The 23,602-nt window shown below is 37.1% G+C and overlaps 2 protein-coding genes across 3 annotated transcripts in view; both read left to right on the forward strand.

Annotated features, from left to right (window-relative positions):
* Positions 1–16,694, forward strand: part of LOC100369830 (glutathione S-transferase omega-1-like) — a 28,944-nt gene extending 12,250 nt beyond the window's left edge. Inside the window, exons 1-5 of one of the 2 annotated variants that reach the window (XM_002738467.4) lie at positions 13,576–13,639; positions 14,112–14,217; positions 14,577–14,799; positions 15,163–15,274; positions 16,027–16,694. In XM_002738467.4, coding sequence (XP_002738513.2) covers positions 13,615–13,639; positions 14,112–14,217; positions 14,577–14,799; positions 15,163–15,274; positions 16,027–16,208 — 648 coding nt within the window. In that variant the 5' untranslated portion in view covers positions 13,576–13,614 and the 3' untranslated portion in view covers positions 16,209–16,694. Of the gene's footprint in view, positions 1–13,575; positions 13,640–14,111; positions 14,218–14,576; positions 14,800–15,162; positions 15,275–16,026 lie in introns of those variants that run through there. The other variant, XM_085502262.1, reaches the window with a different exon arrangement.
* Positions 4,837–9,482, forward strand: LOC100369976 (glutathione S-transferase omega-1-like). Its single transcript, XM_002738468.4, has 5 exons — positions 4,837–4,928; positions 7,769–7,874; positions 8,084–8,306; positions 8,831–8,960; positions 9,118–9,482. Exons 1-5 carry the CDS (start codon positions 4,904–4,906, stop codon positions 9,354–9,356), a joined length of 723 nt encoding a protein of 240 aa, XP_002738514.2. The 5' UTR covers positions 4,837–4,903; the 3' UTR covers positions 9,357–9,482.
* Positions 16,695–23,602: the final 6,908 nt, after the last annotated feature.

Below are 23,602 nucleotides of genomic sequence, written 5' to 3' on the forward strand. Positions count from 1 at the left end.
AAGATACTACCTTAGTTAAAATCGCAAACAACATTGGTTTAGAATTACAGCTACTGTCTTGTATCTTAAAAACTGCAGAGTCATAAGATGTTTTTGGTTGATTTCGACCAGCTCGCCATCTGGTCTTGTCATTAACCTTTATCAGTATATGTCATGGCAACCACTGTCAAACTGACTGAAATATAAATCATGATACATCACGTGATGGACTGAACCACAGCCACGCTGTCTGCCAATTTGTTGAAATTTGACTGACGTTGTTCGTATCGAAGAATAGACAATCGTGTTGATGAAAAAAAACATTTATTTAATCACAGGATTCTGTATGTTGCAACAATGAACCATTTATGAATCTTCGAATCTTCGCAATTTTAAAATCTAAATGTTTTATTTTATACTGTTGTTTTATGATCACCAAATTACTTTTTGCACACAAATTTAATGAAGCATGAAAATGACTATAATTTAGTAAATCACCATTGAGTATGTGATGAGTACACCTTTTTGTTGTTCTTTGAGAAAGATGTCGTTTTAATAGTTGTGCTTACACATATTAAAGTGAATTTCATGAAGGCGTGTACGTTACGTTTATATCATTATTGAGTCAATTTGAAACCTAGTGTTACACAATTCGTAGTAAAAATCTGTCTGTCCCAGATATCAGAATGTTTTTTTTATATTTGTCAAGCCTTTTCTGAAAAAAAAACTTATTAATTAACTTTTTAAATTTTCAAGTAATATTATAGCCTTTACCGGTATATTAATAGCACGTTTGAAAGGAGCGTCAAATAACTGCCATAAAATAAATATACAATACATTTTTTGACATGCAGTTTACAAATTTAACTATTTCGAGGTTTCTTAGTGGTACTAGCAATTATTCAGACTGGCATTGAACTGACGGACTATTTTTAATGACCAGTGACTTGTCACAAGACGATTTTTTTCCAGGTATTAAATAGAATTACAAAAATAAACGACTGTGTATATTATGACACGTGCCAAAAACATTTTTCCTATTCTGATTTTACTTTCAGAATACCAAAAGTCACATGCGTATGAGTTTAGGAAATAGTGACAGGTATAAATTCAATAAGGTTTAACGTGAAATATGCTCCTCCCGAAATACTCATGTTTTACTCAAATAACCGCAGTGATTATAAATCGAATCGTATGTCAACCAGTCTGTACGTGTGGAATCATCAGAATAACCCAATCAATATTGCGATCCTTTCAATCTAGAGCGTTATTTCTGTGTATGCATGTTGAATTTGGAATAGCATCAACGTGAAAAACAAATCAGCAATACCAACAAGTCCCACTATTCCCTCAGTCATTTATTCTAGATATAGCGACATACATTTTAGTAATACACACATAGTGTATAGAATTATTTCAATTATTATTACAGGTTCAGACTTTCCACCATTGGAGGAGGGTACACTTCATCTTTATGGTACGAGGTTCTGTCCGTGTACTCAAATAGTTCTCTTAACACTGGAACTGAAGGAAATAGAGTAAGTTACATATTGCCCAAATAAATGTTTATGTCATCCATCATTTGACATAAAGGAAATAACAAAACAAAGGTCAAGTTACTGGGAATGGTCATAGTAAAAGACGGATTGTCCTTCAACGTGTGTCCAAAGTGTACACATCTGATCCGAGCATGTGAAATCGTGAATTATATATGCATACCTACATTTTTGCAGATATGAGGTTGTATATATCAATACGAGAAATAAACCATCATGGTATATTGAAAAGAGTCCGACTGGTCTTGTACCGGTATTATAAATAAACGATCAGATCGTATGTGAATCCATTATATGCTGTGAATACTTGGACGAGGTTTACTCTGACAGTCAGTTAGCTGCCGAGACACCGTACCAGAGGGCACGAGATAAAATGCTTATAAACTTTTTCCTGAGCGAGGTAAATATGCGCATGTTATTAAAAACTAAATAAGAAAGCGTCGAACATTTAACTAGTAAAGTAAAACTGGCGAAATCAACTTGTCACGCTGAAAACTCTGAATTCGGTAAACTGAGGTTTATTAAACCGGTAACAAAAAACTTACAATATCACTGCCACCGGGAAAATAACTTAGCCTATCGATTAATTTGCATGACAATGTATTATGTTAATATATTGTGTTAATTGTAGTTTATACAAAAAAAGCATTAAGGAGTGTTTTGGATATAAATGTACTTAACTAATTGCAACTATTCATACCGTTGAATATTCTATGGTATTTTAAGTACCTTACTGTTAATAACTCTAATGAAAATAGCATATACATACACGCAAGTCTGGTATAATTATTTACTACAATAAGTACATGGAATTCTGTTATAAAGTTTCGCGACGATGATTTTCTCAAGCACATTCGTAAATGTCAATGATTTTCATACTCATTCTCAGTTCTCGATTCTGCATAACACAGATGGTACCAGTACTTCACAAACATAGCCATCCAGCCGATGGACTGGACGAAAAGCAAAAAGAAATGTTTTTCGATAATATACAAAAATTAGAGAAAGTGTTAACGAAGAGAAACTCGCCATACTTCAGAGGTCAGTGGAAAGCGTATTTAACTATAAACATCTCCAAATCGGTGAATGGTCACCAAGTAATACTGATCAGCATATATTATGAGTATACAATAAAACACATATTAAATGAATGAATGTCTTGTTTGAAAGATACTTGTTAAATGTATTTCATGTAACGTTGTTTCCGATGAAAATAAAGGGACCCCACAATAATCACTACATAATGAGCGAGTGAATCGGTGAATGGATGAGCGCGATGGTATCCTAGCTGATCACATATCACATGTAATAATTAATTAATAATAAATTCTTGATGTTATTTACTATATTCACCTTTTCATGTTTTAGGGGATACACCTGGCCTGCTTGATATCGTGTTGTGGCCGTCATTCGAACGTATAGAAGGTATGGATGTTTTGGATGGTGACAGTCTTCCTGCTGACCGTTTCCCGTTGCTGACGTCTTGGATGGACGCTATGATGGATGTTCCAGCAGTTCAGAACAGCATAGAGAGTTTTATAAGAACTACCTTCGTACAAAACCCTTGTTTGACGAGCTGTTAAGTTGATTCGCTGCACAAAAATGTTATAAATGTACTAATAAAATACAAATTTTGTTACACTGCATACATACCCTTTTCTCTAGATTCGGCCTCAGCCTCGTTGACTTCCCTGAAAAAACCGTATCAATCACATTATCAGAGATAATTGCCGACCTATGACATCCCCTCACATTGGGCAGTGGCCCCGATTTAATTTTATCACAATTTTGACAATGATTAATGAGTCTAGTATACATTTTCTGTTGCCATCGATATTATGTCTTCAAACATGCATCTTAATATCCATTTATAATATTATATGCGATTTCTAACATCAATAAGTGGTGAATTATTGTCATATTACGCTCAAATCTATTGTCTCAATACATTTCACCAACTTATCAATGACTTTGTAGTTGATTGGAGACTTTGTCATCACATTGTTGTTCCAAATACCCGGACATGAAGACAGAATACATGGAAATTACAATACCCATAATCCTTGATGATGAGCTCTTCGGGTCGTTACAACTGTATGATTCCTCGTTAAGTCAGGGTAAATATATGTATATTGTCTTTATCGAGTAGTACTATCCTCGAGTCTGTATTTTGTTTAGTTAGTAAATGTTATGTCTAAATGTTTTTAAATATTGGTAAAATGTTCATATTCCTTTTCATGTTACGTGCTCTTTTTTAGATGACTATTTCTGGTATCGATAATAATGAACAGAACAGAATCAATAGAAAGATTACATAATAATATTTTCATCAAAACAGACAATCATCTTCAGAAGATCCTAATATTTCGTATCAATCGTATCAATATTAGATGAAATAATGATCGGCGAATCCTTCACATGCTGCGAATATTTGAATTGCTATGGTAACCAATTAGCCGCTGGGGCACCCGTGACCGTACTCACTCTCAGCAGCAAACCATTCTAACTTGAAAAATAAAGTAAGAAATTGTTAGAATCACCGTGACGTATAAAGACACTCAAAACACAATGTGCAGTATATTTCATTGTATCGTTTATAAAAAAAGATATATATATGAATTTCGTATGCACATACAAATTGTATGTAAATATTCATTCGGTTGGCTGCCTATGGTGTAATTTCTAAACTTGCATTCATATGCTTAGTGTAATGGCCTCAGATAGCTGTGACATATTTTTTTTAAAGCGGGAGAATCGTCGCCTTCGCACGCGCGGGAATTGGGTCCCAAGCGACGATAACAACACACGTTAAAAACGCAAAGGCTAATGAGTGACGACTCCCACGCTTTAAACCTGCATTGTCTTAGCGACATAACTGTGGCATATTTTGTAAACTGCTATTGTAAATCAGACCTTGCACCTTAGCTGGGACTGAGCAGATTTAGCCAGGGTGTAACGTTCGGAGTTGACGAGGTGATTGTACTATTACCGGTATTTCACTGTCAATTGGTATGCATTGAATTACCCATGAGCAAATAACAAAGCGTCTTTTGCGACTTCTAACAGGCCATTGGCCCATTGTTTTTCCATATAAAATTCGAAGTATTACTTCGTTGAAGTTCGACTCTATTAGTACTATATATAGGCTGTTGACTACCGTTATCATTCTCGCTGCCGCCCTTTAACTTTAACGTGGTATTTTGTATGTTATCCGTCACAGGCGCATTACACATTTCTATTCATAGCATACGATTATTCATAACAAATCTATTGCGCATGCGCACGGTATTAAACTATAGCACCGGTGATTTTTGTACCAGTGTTGTTGATGATCCAGTAGGGGCTTTTTACTCTTGTGTACCGCAGTCATGTCAGAAAAACACCTCGGCCCAGGTAGGTTGAATTTAACAATGTTCGCATGACACGCTTGATAACGAAATATAGTCGATCGTTTGAACCGGTATGCTATGGAGCATTCAAATACAGGTAGACATGGCCATGGGTGAACTACTAAATCATCAGCTGTAACTTCGTGTCCACAAAATTTGATTAAATGTATGTGGTACTAAAATAACTCAAACTAAAATAATGCTGCTTATAACTATAATCATGAGTTCAATAGTGCATTAGTTTTGTTTCTCTTAGAACATCAACATTGTATCTTTGTGTCATGTGTATCGATCGCAAACACACGTTAAAAACGCAAAGGATGTTCGGAAGGATTTAAGTGGTCCTGGATTTTTTTTTTTCGGATAGCAAGTTATTTTCGGATAGCAAGCTTTGACAAAAACGTCGGCGTTGTTTTGTTTGGTAGACTTGTTTCTAGTTTTATTGGTCGGCGTGATATATGGGATGTCTCTTTACGTATAGTGAAAGGCATTCTTTTCTTTTTTTTTAATTTCTTTTTTGTGCCAGGCGACAGTCTCGAACATTGAATGTCACTGTTGTCTCTCCTGATATTTTTTTATGTGTAAATTGCAAGCGCTAGTGCTGAAACATAGTGCATTTTTGTCATAGAAGTCATATTCATGTTTGGGACTACATTACAGGGCGATTTAATGTGCTGCCCTTGTATCAACCACTGCAGACTCGGTCGAACATAAGCACTTGCGGACCTTAACCAAGGTTTCCCCAAAGTCGCATTCGTTAGTGAATGAATCTCGGCCAGTGGAATTGGCCTTCCCATTGAATCTGTGGCACACTAGCCCAGGGTAGGGGTCGACCCTTTTCATGTTCAGCCTAAGGTAGGATTAGAACTTGGGTCTACCGATCATGAGTCAGCCACTATGCCACCAGTGACCGATTTTTCTGCGTTTCTTTATGTATCTACGTTATACATATTTCGAATACTATTACAATCGTAAATTACAGTGAGTTTACAGTCTGAAAGTTGTATTAATATGTGTATATCTTCCTCATTATAGTCAGGGGAGAAAATATGTACTGAAACGCGGGATCCGCTCCTTACCGCTGTTTTTGATAAACACAATAATATGGTAGTGTGAAAATCACATTGCAATACCGCTTTATACGCAGTGCATCGCTACACGTTCAAAGAAATAGTTTGACACGCTTCTCTCTAATGTGGCAAAACTAACTTGTTTGTGAATTCAGAATATAGTTTTCAACAAAAAAAACGTGTACGTTACCCTATTTTGTATGCAATTGAATTTGTATACATTGTGGGCGTGCCATCAAGTCTAGATTTGGCCGCAATCCAAAGGCATGGAACATAGCACAACGGGTCATTGAACACAACAAAACGAGGCGGAACATAAGAAGACAAAAGCTAGCCAATCAGGTGACAGTATAAAGGACATTGAATACTAATGAGACGTTAGGGACACAAGGTAGCCAATCAGTGCCCTGCCAGCGAACATAGCGATTCAAAAACAGCCAATCGACGCGATCGATTTATATGACAAGAATAGAATGATAGTATTTTAAAAGAAACAAGACAATTAGGACACAACACCATAGTATATATATATATACTACATTGAATTACATGCACACTAGAATCACAACATTTTTAAAGCGTTAAATAATTCTATACCAGCATTATTCCTTTTCAAATTCTACGACCCAAGCGCCCTAAATAAATTGTGAATACGTAAATATGGTATTCAATTCTAAAAATATTTGCTGGCGGAATAATCCACAACAATACAATAAGTGTTTACTGTCATCGAGAGACAATGCTGCACTTTACATCGCTGTTTTTCTAACAACGTTGCTATACATTGAGCGTATAATTTAAAGCGGCAGATTCGTCACCTGCGCACGCGTGGGAATTGAGTCCCAAGCGACGATAACAACACACTCTAAAAATGCAAAGGCTCATGGGTCGACGCTTGTTTGTAAACGACGACACCATTGACGCTGCAGGTCGGCGTCTTCGTCTGTGCTGGGACAGCGCTTCCTGTGATGACACAACGCGACGACACGCTATGGCTGTCTGACGCATGCGTAGGTGACGACTCCCCCGCTTTAATAACCGGTAATTTAAATAACAATGAATTGGAATGAATGAAATGAATGAAAACGGGCACATGATGTCATGACATACATTTGCAATAGTTTTTCCTCAGAAGCGCAATACAATCAAACATATTTCAATGACAGTGGAAACACAACTATTATTAGTGAGGTTAACAGCCTCTTTTATTATATGTTTCCAGGTGATAGTGTATATGCATCTGCGCAACGGCATCACGGCTTTGTAACATGGGACGATCATTCAAAATTCATTCTATATTTGTACAGGATATTTTGTAAATTCTATGGGTGGCATGGCAAGAAAATTAAATTTGTATCACGACTGACAGGGTACTCTGCAGGAACAATCCACAAGTTAACGCGATTAGATAAATTATATTACGGGCTTTGTTACAATAAAATTACGACTTCGAAAAAAAAAATCATGAAAACTGCGAACATTTAAAAAGTTGCTGGTTAATGCTCTTGACTACTGTAGACTGTAACTTACAGACAAGAACGAGTACCTGACCGTGTCTTCAGGTGACGTACGACGAGTGTTACATGTGGATCAGCGTTTGAATAATATTTCTGTCTCTTACTGATTTCAACATATGTTGCCTGTTTTGTGTTCTTAGATTTAAGAATACTTGATTTCAGACTTACTTCTCATGCCCATTATTCGCTGTGTATTAGAGTCGAACAATTGTTTGAGACGTTAATGCAAATTTCATTGAAGATAATTTCCTTTATAGGCTCTGATCTGCCACCATTGAAGAAAGATACCCTCCGTCTTTATGGTATGAGGTTCTGTCCGTGCGCTCAGAGGGTTGTCTTAGCACTGAATCTGAAGGGAATAGAGTAAGTCTCAAATCGTTGGTTCACAACCACTAAAACTGAACAAGTGAATACTGCACTCCCCCCCCCCCCCAAATCTTTGAATTCCTGCTGTTAGACTTAAATATCAATTTGGTATTTGAAGCATAGTACCTACCAGCCGGCCGACAGACATTGACAGATCACCATAAGTTACCTATATAATTGCAACATGCATACATTTGTCTTCTCAGGCACGAAGTTGTTAATATCAATACCAAAAATAAACCATCATGGTTTATTGAAAAATTCCCAACCGGTCTCGTACCAGTACTGGAAATAAACGATCAGATTGTATGGGAATCTGTCATTTGCTGTGTATACTTGGACGAGGTTTACCCCGGCTACAAATTGGTTGCCGAGACACCGTACCAGAGGGCACAAGACAAACTGTTGTTAGACTTGTTTCTCACCAAGGTAACTTGTATATGGGTGATTGTAATTTGGTTAATTAAAATGTAGGTTAGTATGCATGCAGTGATACTGATTACTGTCAAAGAATATAATTAATGATTTCAATATTTAATATACGACAGGACGTTATGCACAACATCGAACAGCAAAGGGATTAGTAAAATCGAGCAATGTATACCTCAGATATGAGAATACCTATGTTAATGTGTACCACGAGAGGCGTACATGTTCACCCACTGCGGGTGTAAGTGTAGCAACAATAGCAATTTCAGGGTGAGGGAAAGAGGAGCACGAAAATTTAAGCTATACATAGTGTAGTGTTAAAGCGGGAGAGTCGTCACTTACGCACGCGCGAGAACTGAGTCTCAAACGATGATAACAATACACGCTAAAAACGCAAAGACTCATGGATAGACGCTTGTTTGTAAACAATGACACGCTATGGCCATCTGACGCATGCGCATGTGACGACCCCCCCCCGCTTTAACCATGTTATATTTTCCCTTCCACATATCTCCTTGACAAAGATTGCGCGTTCAGTGCACGCACACTACCGCTCTTATGATGGTTTAGATGAAGAGCAGAAGGCGTTGTTACTTGAATCCATAGATAAACTGGAAAACGAGCTGAAGAAAAGAAAATCACCGTACTTCAGAGGTCAGTGAAATTGACATTGAACATAAGCCCTCGAAATGGGCACGCTATAATACGACGTCAGATTCACGTGCGATTGAATGGCATGGATACATGGTATGACTGGTCTCTGACCCTAGGACGATAGAATTCATGGTTTTTATAATTTTCTCGTTTTTAGGAAATAAACCTGGCCTGCTTGATATCGTGTTATGGCCGTCATTCGAACGTATAGAAGGTATGGATGTTTTGGATGGTTACTGTCTTCCTGCTGACCGTTTCCCGTTGCTGACGTCTTGGATGGACGCTATGATGGATGTCCCAGCAGTGAAGAATTCTCTGCTATCTGCTGATCAACACAGAAGATTCTATAAAAACCTTCATAGTGCTCAACCTCTTTTTGATGAGCTGTTAGGTTAAGACTTTCGGCGAGTTCTGCGACTGGAATCTGATCTCGGTCATTAGCTTTCGAATCGTATCACACTCAGTCATGATTATTAATAATCATAATTTTAATATGCAAATGTATGTAAACTATGAAAACAATACCGGAAATATATGTATCTGTCCGCAAGAAAATCGAAGATTTGTTTTTGTAATGATATTCACCACTCTGGTAACATCACATTGTTGTATGCAAATATCAGATGCATAATTTTCATGCGCACCTGATATGACTCTCAAGTCACGGTTTGTTTTTCACGTTTCTTTCGGGACTCGTTGTTTGTGCTTAAATGCATAATGCAATTTCGTAACAACGTCTGTATGACTGTATACTAGTATTTTATTAATTATCATCGATGTGTTATAATTTTACGGCAAATGAAAGAGAACGAAATACACACCATATACAGTGCTTACCATATTGCAAAAACTCAAAACACCTTACCAATGCTAGGGCTACACTATGAAAATTGTATGTGGATCAAGTACATAATCTATTCGAAAGACTAAGTTAAACGCGTGCATTGGCTCGCTATTTTTTCTGTTACTGTAAGCTTTAATGAGAATTCTTATATACTGAGGTAGTTTTATTGGGATCCATATAACACAAAACAGACCGCTCAGATACCGGATTCGATCAGACTGACCAGACTGTTCCACGTGTTTAAAGAGTAGATATGTAATATATAAATAGTTTAGTGAGCCACGATACCTGGAGTTCCGTTTTCACGAAAACCATTTACATGTATGTCTCAAAAGCATTTAGTCAAAGGTCAGTATGTAATGTACATCTATATCTTAAATTTACATTTAAGCTGTTGTTTTCTAATAATCAAACACATGCTGTTTATCCTAATCAGACCAGAGTTGTTCATCGAAAAAAAATAAACATTGACAAAGCAAATAAACCAATGCATGTACAGGGATACTATATAGTGCCTGCTGCCCCCTGTGTTCAAAGACGTCATCTTTGTTCATATGACTTCCATATCTCTTACATGTGTGGCGCGACGACCACGCCTTTTTACAATATAAACTTATTAATAAGGTTTTGTTCATTTGAACAAACTGCTATCTCCCTATTCTATATGAATGACGTACAATCCTTACATTACCAGATTTTGTCTCATACTGCGAAAGTTGGGAATTTCCCGTTCACTATGAGATTTCGCGTTATGCGTGAAATCGAACGTGAAACAAGAACAATAGCCAAAAAAAAATGCAAGATTCAACAAACGCCAAAGTATTTTTTTTCCACAGTAATAATGTATTATACACATATGATGATGGTCAATTTTGATGGAGTTATCAGGGGTTAAATTCTCTTCTCTCGGGGTTCTCCACACTTGCCAGGGGGGATACTCGTCTCGTCTCTCTATCTCGTCCCCTTGAGGTACGGGATCGGGAAAGTCACTTTAACTTTACAGTCAAATAAGGCACACACAACGAAATACGTTTCAGCTCTCGTCTTAGTCGATCTTTCGAGCACTCTATCAGACACAGCGCCCTGGGGAAAAAATCCCCAAGACTCTCGCAAGGCTGACCCAAGACTAGCCCAAGACTGGACTGCCTCAAGGCTCGCCCCTGGACTGGACTCTCGACTGCGTCTGTTCTGGAGTATTCGCCAAGACCAACTCAAACTCTCTTTATTCATTTTCAAAACTCTAACCAATTACAAAACAGTAAAAGACTCTAGGGCGTAACCTTCAATCATAAAGCCAATCACACTAAGTACTGAATACGTCATATCTTTTGATTAATCGTTCACTACATTAATAACTATGGATACCAACTGTCAGAATGAGTAGTCTAAAAAGCGGCGGTTATCTGGTAATTAGTTCCAAATCACTGAGCCAAGTTCCGTCCAAAACTTCAAATAGACCTAAACGATGACAGACATAACCCAGCAATTCAGCTAATAATCAACTAATTAAGTCGGTCAACAGATACGCAAAAACAAATTCATGACAGAGTAATGGTATCACAATGCAATATCGCTGTCTGAAAAACAGGAATTTACGAATGGAACTATAAAAAACAGTAATTCAATTTCAAAATCAATCTTTCCATTTTTGCGGCAGAAGTTCGAACCACGTCTTTCACGCATTGCACGAGATCTCACAGTGAACGAAAAATTATTCCAAATAAAACAGTAGCCTTGTTTGGTCTATTAGAAGAGCAACTCCAATAGAAGCACATTCACTGAGGAATGTGCACCCTCTTCTATTCCGTGTTAAATCTCCGTTTAAATGTTGATTGTTTTGTATAATTAACGGGTTGATGTATATATGGGTCTGAGGCCGGGATCTGAGGTGGAGATATTCGCTTATATACGGACCCATAAGTATAAAAACGGAAAAAATATTACCGATATTTATACAATGTACCTATCTTGACCAGAAATAAGACCGATACTTATACCTAAAATCCAAAAACCGAAACTCATTTCAGGGGCACGTCCGCATTAGGCAAGTTCTATGTATTGCCCCCTCCCCGGGGATGGTATATGAGTCTTGGTACTGAACGACGTGTCGGCTTGGTACTTCAAGTTGGCTGCGAAGCGGATCTACGTACGACTGTTTAGACGAAACCGACATTAGCATACTAATATTGTCCCCGTGTGAGGAGGGAGGGAGGCTCTTGGCTGAATGAGGGATATGCGTATTCGTTCAGAATTTCACGAAGAAAAATTATACTTTTCGTATGTCCGCGAAACAAAAATAGGTGTACTTTTTAAAAAAGTGTTTTGGCAGACTTTTTGTGGTTTTGAATCACACAAGGTTAGTTACCGACTTGTACGTGTAGCAATCAGGCGTACAGTCTTGGGGACACGTGCTGAACTGATAATTACACAGTGTGCATTTTGGCATTAGTCTACACTCGGACCACGTGCTGAACTGATAATTACACAGTGTGCGTTTTGGCATTAGTCTACACTCGGACTCTGAGGTCTACACCACAGTTCTTCTATAGAAGTAATTATCCTGGTAATCATTTGCCATTTCAGCGAGAAGGACGGTTACAGTGTTGCGTAACTTGAAATAGCACCAGTAATCGTGAATCGTGGCGGATATTTAAAATACAAAAGTGAAACTGAATTCAGACCCAGATGAGTTGCGGATGTTATAAGGAAGAAGGTTACTCAACTCTACTCAACCATAGAAGGGATCTATTTTTAATCACAGTACGAAAATAGATATTACCATTATAAAGTTATACTGGTATTGTGGCATTGAGATTAATATAGAACATCATGGCATCATGTTGTACAACTATGGGGTGGGGTGGGGGTGTTGAATTACACAACTGTAAAGGGGCGTCACCTAGTACACCTGTGCACGCACAGGAATTGAGTCCCAAGCGACGATAACAACGCACGCTAAAAACGCAAAGGCTCATGGGTAGACGCTTGTTTGTAAACGACGACACCATTGACGCTGCAGGTCGGCGTCTTCGTCTGTGCTGGGACAGCGCTTCCTGTGACGACACAACGCGACGACACACTATGGCTGTCTGACGTATGCGCAGGTAACGATTCCCCGCTTTAATAACCGGTAAATTGAATAACAATGAATTGGAAATCAGCAAAAATGTGAACTGTGGTATATCTAACGTGTATGTGAATGAGGAGAAAAACAATCACGAACGCATTGTCAGCTTTCAAATGCGCCCCTGTTTCAAGTTGAAATATAAAACACAAATATGAAACATAAATATGTACGCTACAAAACTGAAGTCGTAATATAGTAAATACAATATTTGCCTAAAACTGCTAATTCACGATGATCGGGACTATATCAGGGTCGACCAACCAACGTCCGCGCACAGTAGGCCAGCGAACACAAACCACGAAACTTTTTGTGAAGTCATGATGACGAAGTCCGTCTTTTATCCTGTACGCAATGTGGGGTTAAACCATGGAAGACACCATTCAGAGAGGGTAGATCGCCTTGATATGCTTGGTGGGGCATCAGTTCCCCCCGCAACGTCCACTGTGATATTTTAGAACCAAGGCTAAAATCGGGTTCTACTATGAATAATCAATTGTGTTTGTCGATGACAATTAAAATCTTATACACGATTGACACCTTTTTAGTATATTGATGTATTTTAGCGAGGAGGAACACCCCTAGATAGAAAATAGTTGGCGCCCTACGGACTATAAAAACAACAGGCAGAACTGAATATTGCAATAACAGCAATAGGCGCAGACGACAACGCCACAGGACCAATCATGTCTGAAAAACATTTAAGTGCAGGTGAGTGTTTTAACGTGTTTGTCGTAAAACAGTATGATATAGAAATGTGATTCTGTTTAAATCAGATTTTACAATAGCACAAATGGCGTCCGGTGGATTTAGATTTGGAATCAATTACAACTCAACGGATGACATGACCTCTGTTCGTATATAAAGTTTGCATGACAAATTTGTTTCTATTCTCAGTTCAGTCTGTTAAGCAAAAACTTCTGATCGGATTTTGATCAAAGTTCGCATATTACCTTGGGGGTAATGTGCAGACTGTGTGTACGAAAAATCTAAAAATCGTCAGGACGGATTTTGATCAAATGTACTACATAATGGTGTGGAGCACCTGCTGGCTGATGAGCTTAACTTTAATGTCATTGTCATTTCGCTTACTGTTGGAAATTCTCATTTTCTACATAAGTTTTTATAAAACTTTATTGTACTCAGCCAGTTAAAATACATGCGTTCTATCTCTTTATATAAGGCTCGGAGTTGCCACCATTGAAGAAGGACACTCTTCGTATTTATAGCATGAGACTTTGTCCATTTGCATACAGGGCTATCTTAGCATTGGCTTTGAAAGAAATAGAGTAAGTATAATTCGTGTTCACAATATGAGGTTTTTCTTATTTTGCGGTATGTTTGGGTTATTTTTCGGCCTGACAGAAGTATAATAAATTATACGTATATAACATGAACTAGACACTGAACGCATCGTAGCTACTGAATAGGGTAATGGAGTATTATTATTGGTTGATAAGTCTGTTCAGGTACAGACCAGAGAAAATGTTCTTCGTTGTTCTTTGAATTTCTTTAAACAAGGTTTAGCTGTGTTGTTGTTTGAAATGAAACCTCCAGATTAAACTACTTTGCACTTTGTGACAAAGTTATATTTACACAGATCGAATCCCCGATATTGCATACTGGTATTTGTGTTTATTTTTTTCAGGCATGAAGTTGTCAATGTAAACCTTAAAGATAAACCATCTTGGTTTATTGAGAGGAATCCTAAAGGTCTTGTTCCAATATTGGAAATAAACGATCAAATCGTATATGAATCCATTGTGTGCTGTGAATACTTGGACGAGGTTTACCCTGGTGACCAATTGGTTGCTGAGACACCGTACCAGAGGGCGCAAGATAAAATACTGATAGACTTCTTTAGCGGCAAGGTATACTTTCGTTTTTCTTCCTTTTTTCTTTATTTTGTTTATTTAATTATTTATTATCTCAAACTTTTCTTAAAGCAATATGAATCTCCAGATGTCTGTCAAGCTTCCATAATTTAACAAAAACTGTTAGAAATTCATTAATAAAGCTATAACACACTCCTCACTTTGGACTTTCAAACGATTACCATAATCGAATAGATCGACATGCTTCAGGTCTTCATTACTTTAGGAGTAATTTTGGAACAAACATGTGCGACACATAGTTTAGGACTGGGGATATAGTTTAAATATGTTTATTTCTCTATGTCACGTATGCAAAAATGCCCACTGTTCATAACATAATGATTCAATGTCCCACTACAGGTCTCACCATTGTTAAAGTCAGGGTTAGAAGAGGAAAAGAAAAATGATTTTTTTCAACAATTGGATAGAATGGAAAACGAGTTGAAGAAAAGAAAAACAACCTATTTTAGAGGTAAGTAAGACGGGGAACTTTTACGCCACCGTTTGAAATAATTTCTTAACTGAATTAAAAACGCCTTATAATTTATAAGTACATATGTACTGCAGTCCCTGAAATCCTAATCGATATTTCCACATTCCATATGTAAATGAGGTCTGGAAGCAAACAAAGTAGTCCCTTCTGCTTTGCTCGTGAAAGTACGCCCGCAGGATACACCGCTTAACTCGTGAAAATAAAATTCCATACGCAACGATAACCACTGTGAGGATGTGGCGTTCTGTCATGATACTATTTTAATTTATAGTTATAAACAAAAACTACGCATATTCATGAGTCATTGTCTAAACATGATAAAATCTGGTTTTAGTTATTTACCCCATAATTGTGTCGTCCGTGATTCTTTCGGTCTCTTGTTTCACATTATGAAATCCATTCCCGACGAATACATCAAATAGAGACCATTTTCCGTTGAATGCGAGATCCCACGTTTTGCGTGAAATCAAACATAGAACAAACAAAGGTCACAGTGCCGTACTGGCGTCAAAACATCATGTATGATTGATTTGTGGTATTTCCATGCTTAATAATGTTTTATATTTTTCTCTGAAAGATCGTCATTATTATAATTGAACGATAAAAAAATAGAATCATTCAATTTTTACGGCAGACCTTCAATCTGCGTTTTCACGCTTTACGCGAGATCTCGTAGTGAGCTGAAATATCACCCAATGGCATCTAACAAATTCGCTTTGTTTCTTTCTCAGGGGAGAAACCCGGCTTCGTTGACATCGTTATATGGCCATTCTTTGAACGTGTTGAAAATATGACTGTTTTGGGCGGTGACGGTCTCCCTGTCAACCGTTTCCCGTTACTCAGAACTTGGATATCTCAGATGATGGACATTCCAGCAGTGAAGAATCGTCGTGAATCTCCAGTAATATTCTGACGATTTCATGAGAACCAGAGAACAAAATCCATTTTTGGGCGAATTATATAACGCACTCCACAGCTCGTATTTGTATAAGTTTTACATTCAGTTTTGTATTACGTAGTACATATATCCCTTTTCGGTTTCTCCATATTATGTAGTCAAAATCCCAGTAATCTGATTGGTCCGTGAAAGCGGGATGAACTTTGAATGGAATTGTTGCCAATCTCAAGTTATACTGTTCAGTTTTATATCATATCTCTTGAACAATTGTTAGGAATTATATTAAATTGAATATTTGTTGTAGTTTCCGATGATAGCAAAAACGAATGTGTGTTATAAAACAGCATAGACGTGACCACTATTTCCAATTCTCCCAACCTCAACATTTCCATGCCATTTATCACAATTGTGCGCGACAGTCGTGTTACTAATTTTTCTACAAAACTGTGAATATATATTCAGTTTAAAAAATAAATATTTATTATTTAATCGTACGATAAACTTACCATAATAGGTGTGTATGAACAGTGATTATTTATGCAAATTATGATATTCATGATAGCGTTTTAAACGGATGTATGGTATACACACGATAAATCAAATTGGAGACGGAACAGATTGGTGTTGTGAGGGCGTAGATCGAAACAACCTCCCGATGCACTATGGTGTTGCCTACATATAAACTGACAGCTTGTATTTTATTTGAAATACTAGGCAAGGTAAACATACTTCTCCCATCAATTATTGCTCTAATTTCCACCATCTGTGGTTAAATTGCGGTGGACGGTAGGGTTGAGTTGAGTTGATGAACACGTTTATAATGCGAATGAAATGGACGCCCTGTTCACCCTGAGACACGCAGCAGATCTTAATTTAGCTATGTAACATCTCTTTTCTTGTACACTCTGATTTGCGCAACGCTGTAAGTTATTTCTTTCTAGTGTCATTCCACCTAGGGGTTTACATTTTTCAGAACCAAGAAAAAAAAACATTGTTTAAAGCGCGGTGGTTGTGGCGCTGCGCATCTGCAAAATTTGTGTTGATAAACATTGATTTTCCCACAATCCAATGAGCTCTTCAAATGCAAATCACAAATATGAGGACTGACCTGGGCGCGATTTGCACTGAATACCGCCGACGGTGACTTCTTAGATACTTTCCAACCACCTAAAATTACCTAATTAAAGCTTGGAAACGTCTCAGTTGTACTCGTTGATCTGCGCAACAGTCAAAGTCGCCATCTTTGTTTATATGAGACCCATATATCTCGCGCATGCGTGGCGCGACGACTACCGCCCTTTAACTTCAACAGAAAAGAGGCAAAATACAATATCAACTGCAAGTATAAAAAAATGTTCTGAAACAAGTTTTGGGTATGAATTATTAAAAGTGTCCCAAAATTCACTAACAGAATTGAAACAATTGACAAACTGTGAACTAAGTTAAAGAGTATATGTCATATTCACCAAACTTCATATGGGTTCCTGTTATCAGGAAATCAACAATGAAAAAAAAAATACAATGTTCCGAGATACAAGAGTAAAAAATGTCCGGGAGATAGTCAGAACTTGCATGGACTACTGGGGTGGTTATTTCTTTATATCGCAAATTTTTGCTTTGTGACATGGCATGAAAAAGTCGTATATTATTATTGATACGAATCCTAATATTGTTATAAAGCATTTCCAAAAAAATTACATATAATTTTGTTAGTTTCCAGTATGATAATAATTTTCCATCAAATACAATGGGAATTTCTCTTCTATAGTGCACTCTATTTATGTGTAGTAACATGCTCAGTAGTGCACAATTTGAATATGGCTTGAACTGCCTTAAATTCCCGTAAAATACCTGCCTTCAATTCCTTAGCATGGAAAAACAAAGAAAATTATCAAATCTACCACGGAGGTCGCAAACCTCATCGCACATTGACAAACATATTTTTGATTTCATTTTTTTTTTTATTTTAGCGATACGTGTATTTTATTATTTTACGTTCCGATATAATAATGAAGCACTTGCCATCAACAATCCAAAATTTAATGATTATATTCCAATGTTATATCCAGTTGCACTTCAGAATAAGGAGACTAAAAAATCTGACTCTCAATTTGACTTTTGGGACCACCTTTCTGACAAAAAGGTGATTTTAATTTTACTATAATCAATTTCCCACATGCTTGCATGGGCTATGTATTTCACATCTCATTTTTATAATATTTTCTTCTTTCGTCTAAACTATCAAACCAAAGGCTTTGTAGTGAATGGCTGGCCTCACCGGTAATATTCGAAAGTTTTTTGGCAGATATAACGATCTAACACTGATGTAAATTTCCTTATATGGCTTTTGTATAAAAAAATACGGCTGGGTACGTTATTTCTAATTTATCATAAAGCCAGTCTCAGTTGGTTCCGGTATATATGTAATTGAATCATGAACTTTTGGACAGTTATTTTACATTTGTTCAGAAAATCGTAAAAACACTAGTATATTTGAAAAACAAGAAATAGTAAAAATTTTTGCAAGTGAATGAGCTTTTTTTGGCACGGCTGGCAACGGCTCGTCTACGCCAAAGTTCTCGACGTTCGTTTTACTATGTCACAACAATCAGTCATATGCTTCATAATTACCCGCAGTATATAGTATGCTGTTAAGCGCCCTCACTCGGATGATATGAACCATGTAACCCTTTGAGAGAAGCTGAGACAATAAAATTAAACTGTACCATCATGTTCCGTTGATTTAGAAAAATGTTTATGTTTGATACATTATCATACATACTTTTCAGAAATGTTCTTGCAAATCAACGATACTGTTGTAGCTTTGCTGAAATGCTGATATTATATGTAGTAAGTGAATGAGTAACCATGGTGATATACCCAATCTGGAGAAAATCGTCGATATTTGACAGTTTAGACTGCATGATTAAGTCTTGTATTATAATATATAGAGACTATTTCATAAATGACGTTACAATTTAGTAAACTCGTGCAGTAATTTTCATTTTCTTCTAGTCTTGAAGATGATACTGATATATTCAGCCATGAATGCTGAAATACACTTTTCTTTTAAATCGCGCCCTCTTGTGGCGAATTGATTCTATCACGTAAATGGGCGACGCGAAGGCAGTTCAAATCGCCGGCATGTTTTTCATCTGTAGCCGTTCATCAAAGAAGACTGTGTTTTTGGGAGATTTTACTATATTCTAGATGATGAACAATTACACAAACAAATACATCTGTCGATTTGAGCGATGTTGCTTTGACACGTATCCTCGGGGGCGGAACTACGTCACAAGACGTTTCACGTTGCTAAGTCGCGCACCACTGTCCCACGCATTTCTATGGGCTCTGCGCGCGCTGCTGAGGAACGCGAAACGCCGAGCGAAGAGCCGGTGAAAATTCGAGAAAACAGGGACTCAACTTTGAAATAATCCTGAACAATCAAATTTATATGAGTTACAGTCGCAGGGATAATCTTGTTACACTGTTAAGGGGAGTCTCAACAACCATCCCAAAGTACCGTTTTCCGAGAGTTTTCGGCCTTTGTTTTCGCCGTGATGGTTGCCATAAAAGTTTAATATTAAAACAGAGATACAAATACAACACGATTTGCACATGGACAGACAGACACATAAACAAGACATATGTACGTATATCACCAGACAATCTGCTGATGTTAGTCCTCTGCTTTAATAATAAACTCATCAGCTAAAACTTATTTCATCTTCAAAAATAGATTAAATTTATTGACAATTATACTGTCAATTTGCACGATGTACATAAATTATTAAGTTTTCCACAGAATACTTTTGAGCGATATACTAGTAATTACAAATCGAGACACATTGTCACGTGACGTGACGTGAGTCTTACACAGCGTTGGTTTTTCACAAAATGTTGTCACAGAAACAGCTTCACTTGGGTTGGGTTGGTCAAACATGAAGTCACGTGACCGATATGAAAATAATTCCGGTGTCAGGAATATTATCTACATTTTTTGAAACTGTAACGGTTTACAGTATTGTATTTTATAGAGTCGCACATAACGTATAGGCGACTACGAATATGTTGCCATGTATTCTAATGAAATTAAAGTGCGGTGATCGTCGCGCAGCGCGTGTTCCAAGCAAACATACAATGTATTTTACATGCGTTATATACGTCGCTATGAGTCCCGTATCGCACAGGACGCGGTGCGACGACTGTCGCCCCATTGACGCTGCAGGTCGGCGTCCTCTACACCGATCTGACGCATATCGCGCTAGGTGTGCCGGGAGTTTGTTCGAAATTTCGAACGTTTCGAAGTCAATCGTCGATTGCCACGTATTTTACGGATATATTAAATCGTTTCAGAGACCTGTTTACTAAATAATGATAAATGAAACTTAGAAAACTTTTAAGAACAAACTGGGCCCAAATTGCGCAAATTGCAATAAGTTTACGCTGCTAGAGTCTGGTTCGGAGTGAGTTCTACGCGTGATTTTATTGCGCTCAAGGACGTTCTATTTTCGAACTAGTTGAACCCGGAAATAACGCAACTACTTTCGAACTTTAAACGCAAATTTGATTATCGTTATTATGTGTTAGTTTCTGTTGTTTCAAAGATTGAATTATGTATGACAATAATATTTCACTCTATAAACAATATTTCACTAAAATATGTGATTAAAAGGCAAACCCAAATTGTAAAAAGCAATATCAAGTTCCGCGTATAAACACTGTTGTGAAGAGGCGGCGGAGCGGAATTTTAGCCAAAATCGGCTAGTAAGGCGTTTGCAATGAGCGGCATGCTTGTATTTCAAGATGTTTCACCGAACGCGAGAATAATCAAGTCCAATGCATGAAATTTTAACGAAAACAAACAAAGAAGGTTCAAGCCAAATTCGAGATTATATGCCATACAAGACTGAGCCTAAAATGTCAAAACTAGTATTTTTACACTGGTTTCTATGGTGAGATTCTTTCTTCATATCTCAAAATTTTGCTTCGAGACATGGAATGAAAAAGTTATATATTACTATTGATATGAACTCTAATATTAATCAAACATTTCAAAAAAATCATATATCAATTTGTGAGATTCCGGGTTCATAACAGTTTTTCATTATATACAATGGGAAGCTATCTCCCATAATACATTGCGTATATGTGCAGTAGCATGCTCAGTGGTGCAAGTTCGAACTGTCTTACTAGACTGAGTCAACCTTTCTACTGTCGGCAGTGTGGTTGAACCGGCTTCATTCATTTTAAATTCTTTTAAAATTTGGTTGCTTGAATCATTGTTATGTCTTTGTAAAATATAGCCTGCTATTCGATTGTTTGACAGTATTGTAGTAAAACGTAAAATGTAGTAAGAGACCTGTAGCGTTTAATTATGAAAATTATACATACAGGTACTTCGCATGACGTATTTCATAAATAATGGTTTTTTTTTATCAACGGAAATTAATAAAACTCATTTGCATATCAATTCCTTTTTAGCTTCCATGAAAGTAATAATAAAATGTAAAATAATGATATAATCGTAACAAATGTCAGACTATTCTACCATGGTAACCAGTTCCATAACATCGTAGTTCGTTATCGTTGCTTGGTTGCATAGTGGAAATACACGCAGTGTGTCCTTGTGTACACTCTGCAGTACCATTGCGGGCAGACAGGAAGTGTACAAGAGAATGGAAGCGGATAAAAAGTAAAAACGCGGAATATTTAAAATAATTTGAAAGCACGACAAAATTATGACATTTTGCTGATAAATTTCAAAGAACTAATAAAAAAAAACTTAATGCCATGGAAACAATGACATTGTGAATTACCCATAGCGTTACATCCCTCTCCGGTGGCCATTTTGAATTGTTAATTGGTTAAAGCGGGAGGGTCGTCACCTGCGCACGCGCGGGAATTGAGTCCCAAGCGACGATAACAACACACGCTAAAAACTCAAAGGCTCATGGGTAGACGCTTGTTTGTAAATAATGACACGGTATGACCATCTGACGCATGCGCAAAGATTTATAACAAAAAACCAAGTTCAAGTACACCATGTAAGGTAACATTCATTCAGGTAACATTCGACGTGATGGTGGTAGAGAATGGAACATTATTGGAGAGGGGGGACAGGTCGTCTCTCCCTCTCAACAAATGTGGTTTAGTGATGTTTATACGTAAAAAGCACTGAAAAAAAAGCAAGATTTTGTGTTCTCTACCAGCAGAGTTTTTTTTTATCCGAGAGTCCTAATTGAATCTTCATTTAAAATTTTGAATATCAAACAGATTACGAATTTGAATAATGCAAGTTATTGTCTCATATTTCTATTAGTGATTAAGGCTAATTAATTAATTACAAATAGTATATCCATTCACTTATACCCGTATAATACTAATTGTTTATCTCATGAATGGCGACCAAAATGGTCCTAGCTTTGTCTTGAGTTAGGAATACATGATCGTCAAATAATTAGAAAAAATGCCATCGAACATTGAAAAGATAAAAAATGCGGTGCATTTTGTATTACACTAACTCCCGGACCCTAGCCACTGTAGACATGACACCATCGCCGTATTTTGGGGGATTTTTTAAAAATATTTTAAAAATGTCATTGCTTAATAAAACTTTAAAATTAAAATTATACACGATACGATGAGATTAATATTAAAATTCTATACTTTGAGGCCCATATTGTCAATTGGTGCGTCATAAAACAAAACTTTTCGTTACTCTTCGATTTGAAAGCGACTAATAAAAATTGCTATAGTAATAATGATTTTGTCGAATTATTCTATAATGTTGCGCGAAAACGTACAGAAAAATGTTCCCATTGTGGTCACCTGTATCATCAGGATAACAATTCAAACTCCAGGCCATTTGGACCTTCGGACTATCGATCCATGGTCAAACAAAGGTTTGGACTATTGAACCTTTCGGATATATATGTCCCCATGACGCAACAGGTTTCCCCCATGCCTTTCACGTTTTGTACCTGGGGTGTCTTTTCCTTATACTCGTCGTCTTTTTCTTAAACTACCAGTGTAAGTCTAAATACTAGATGACTGTCCTTGAACCAGTTGATGTCATATTTTCAAACAAACGGGTCTCGTACAAACATCCCATGTTTGTCAGTGGTCAATGACATACGAGTATTAAAGCGTGAGAGTGTTGACATCAATACTGCCACCAACGGCCATACTTAGTCAGACATTTCCGGGTGGAGGGATATATTTATTCCTGTGGTTAAATCATAATTGAATGTAATCAGATTTTAGATGCAACAAAATAAATCCCTAACTATTATCTTATATTTATATATTTTGCAGTATTATATTGTGCTTCCTGTCTGTTTTTTACCTATTGTTGATACAGCGACGCACTATTTTATGTCGTGCATGGATACATATGAGGTATCAGT

The sequence above is a fragment of the Saccoglossus kowalevskii genome, chromosome 8, assembly GCF_978046115.1.
Source record: "Saccoglossus kowalevskii chromosome 8, keSacKowa6.1, whole genome shotgun sequence".
NCBI lineage: Eukaryota > Metazoa > Hemichordata > Enteropneusta > Harrimaniidae > Saccoglossus > Saccoglossus kowalevskii.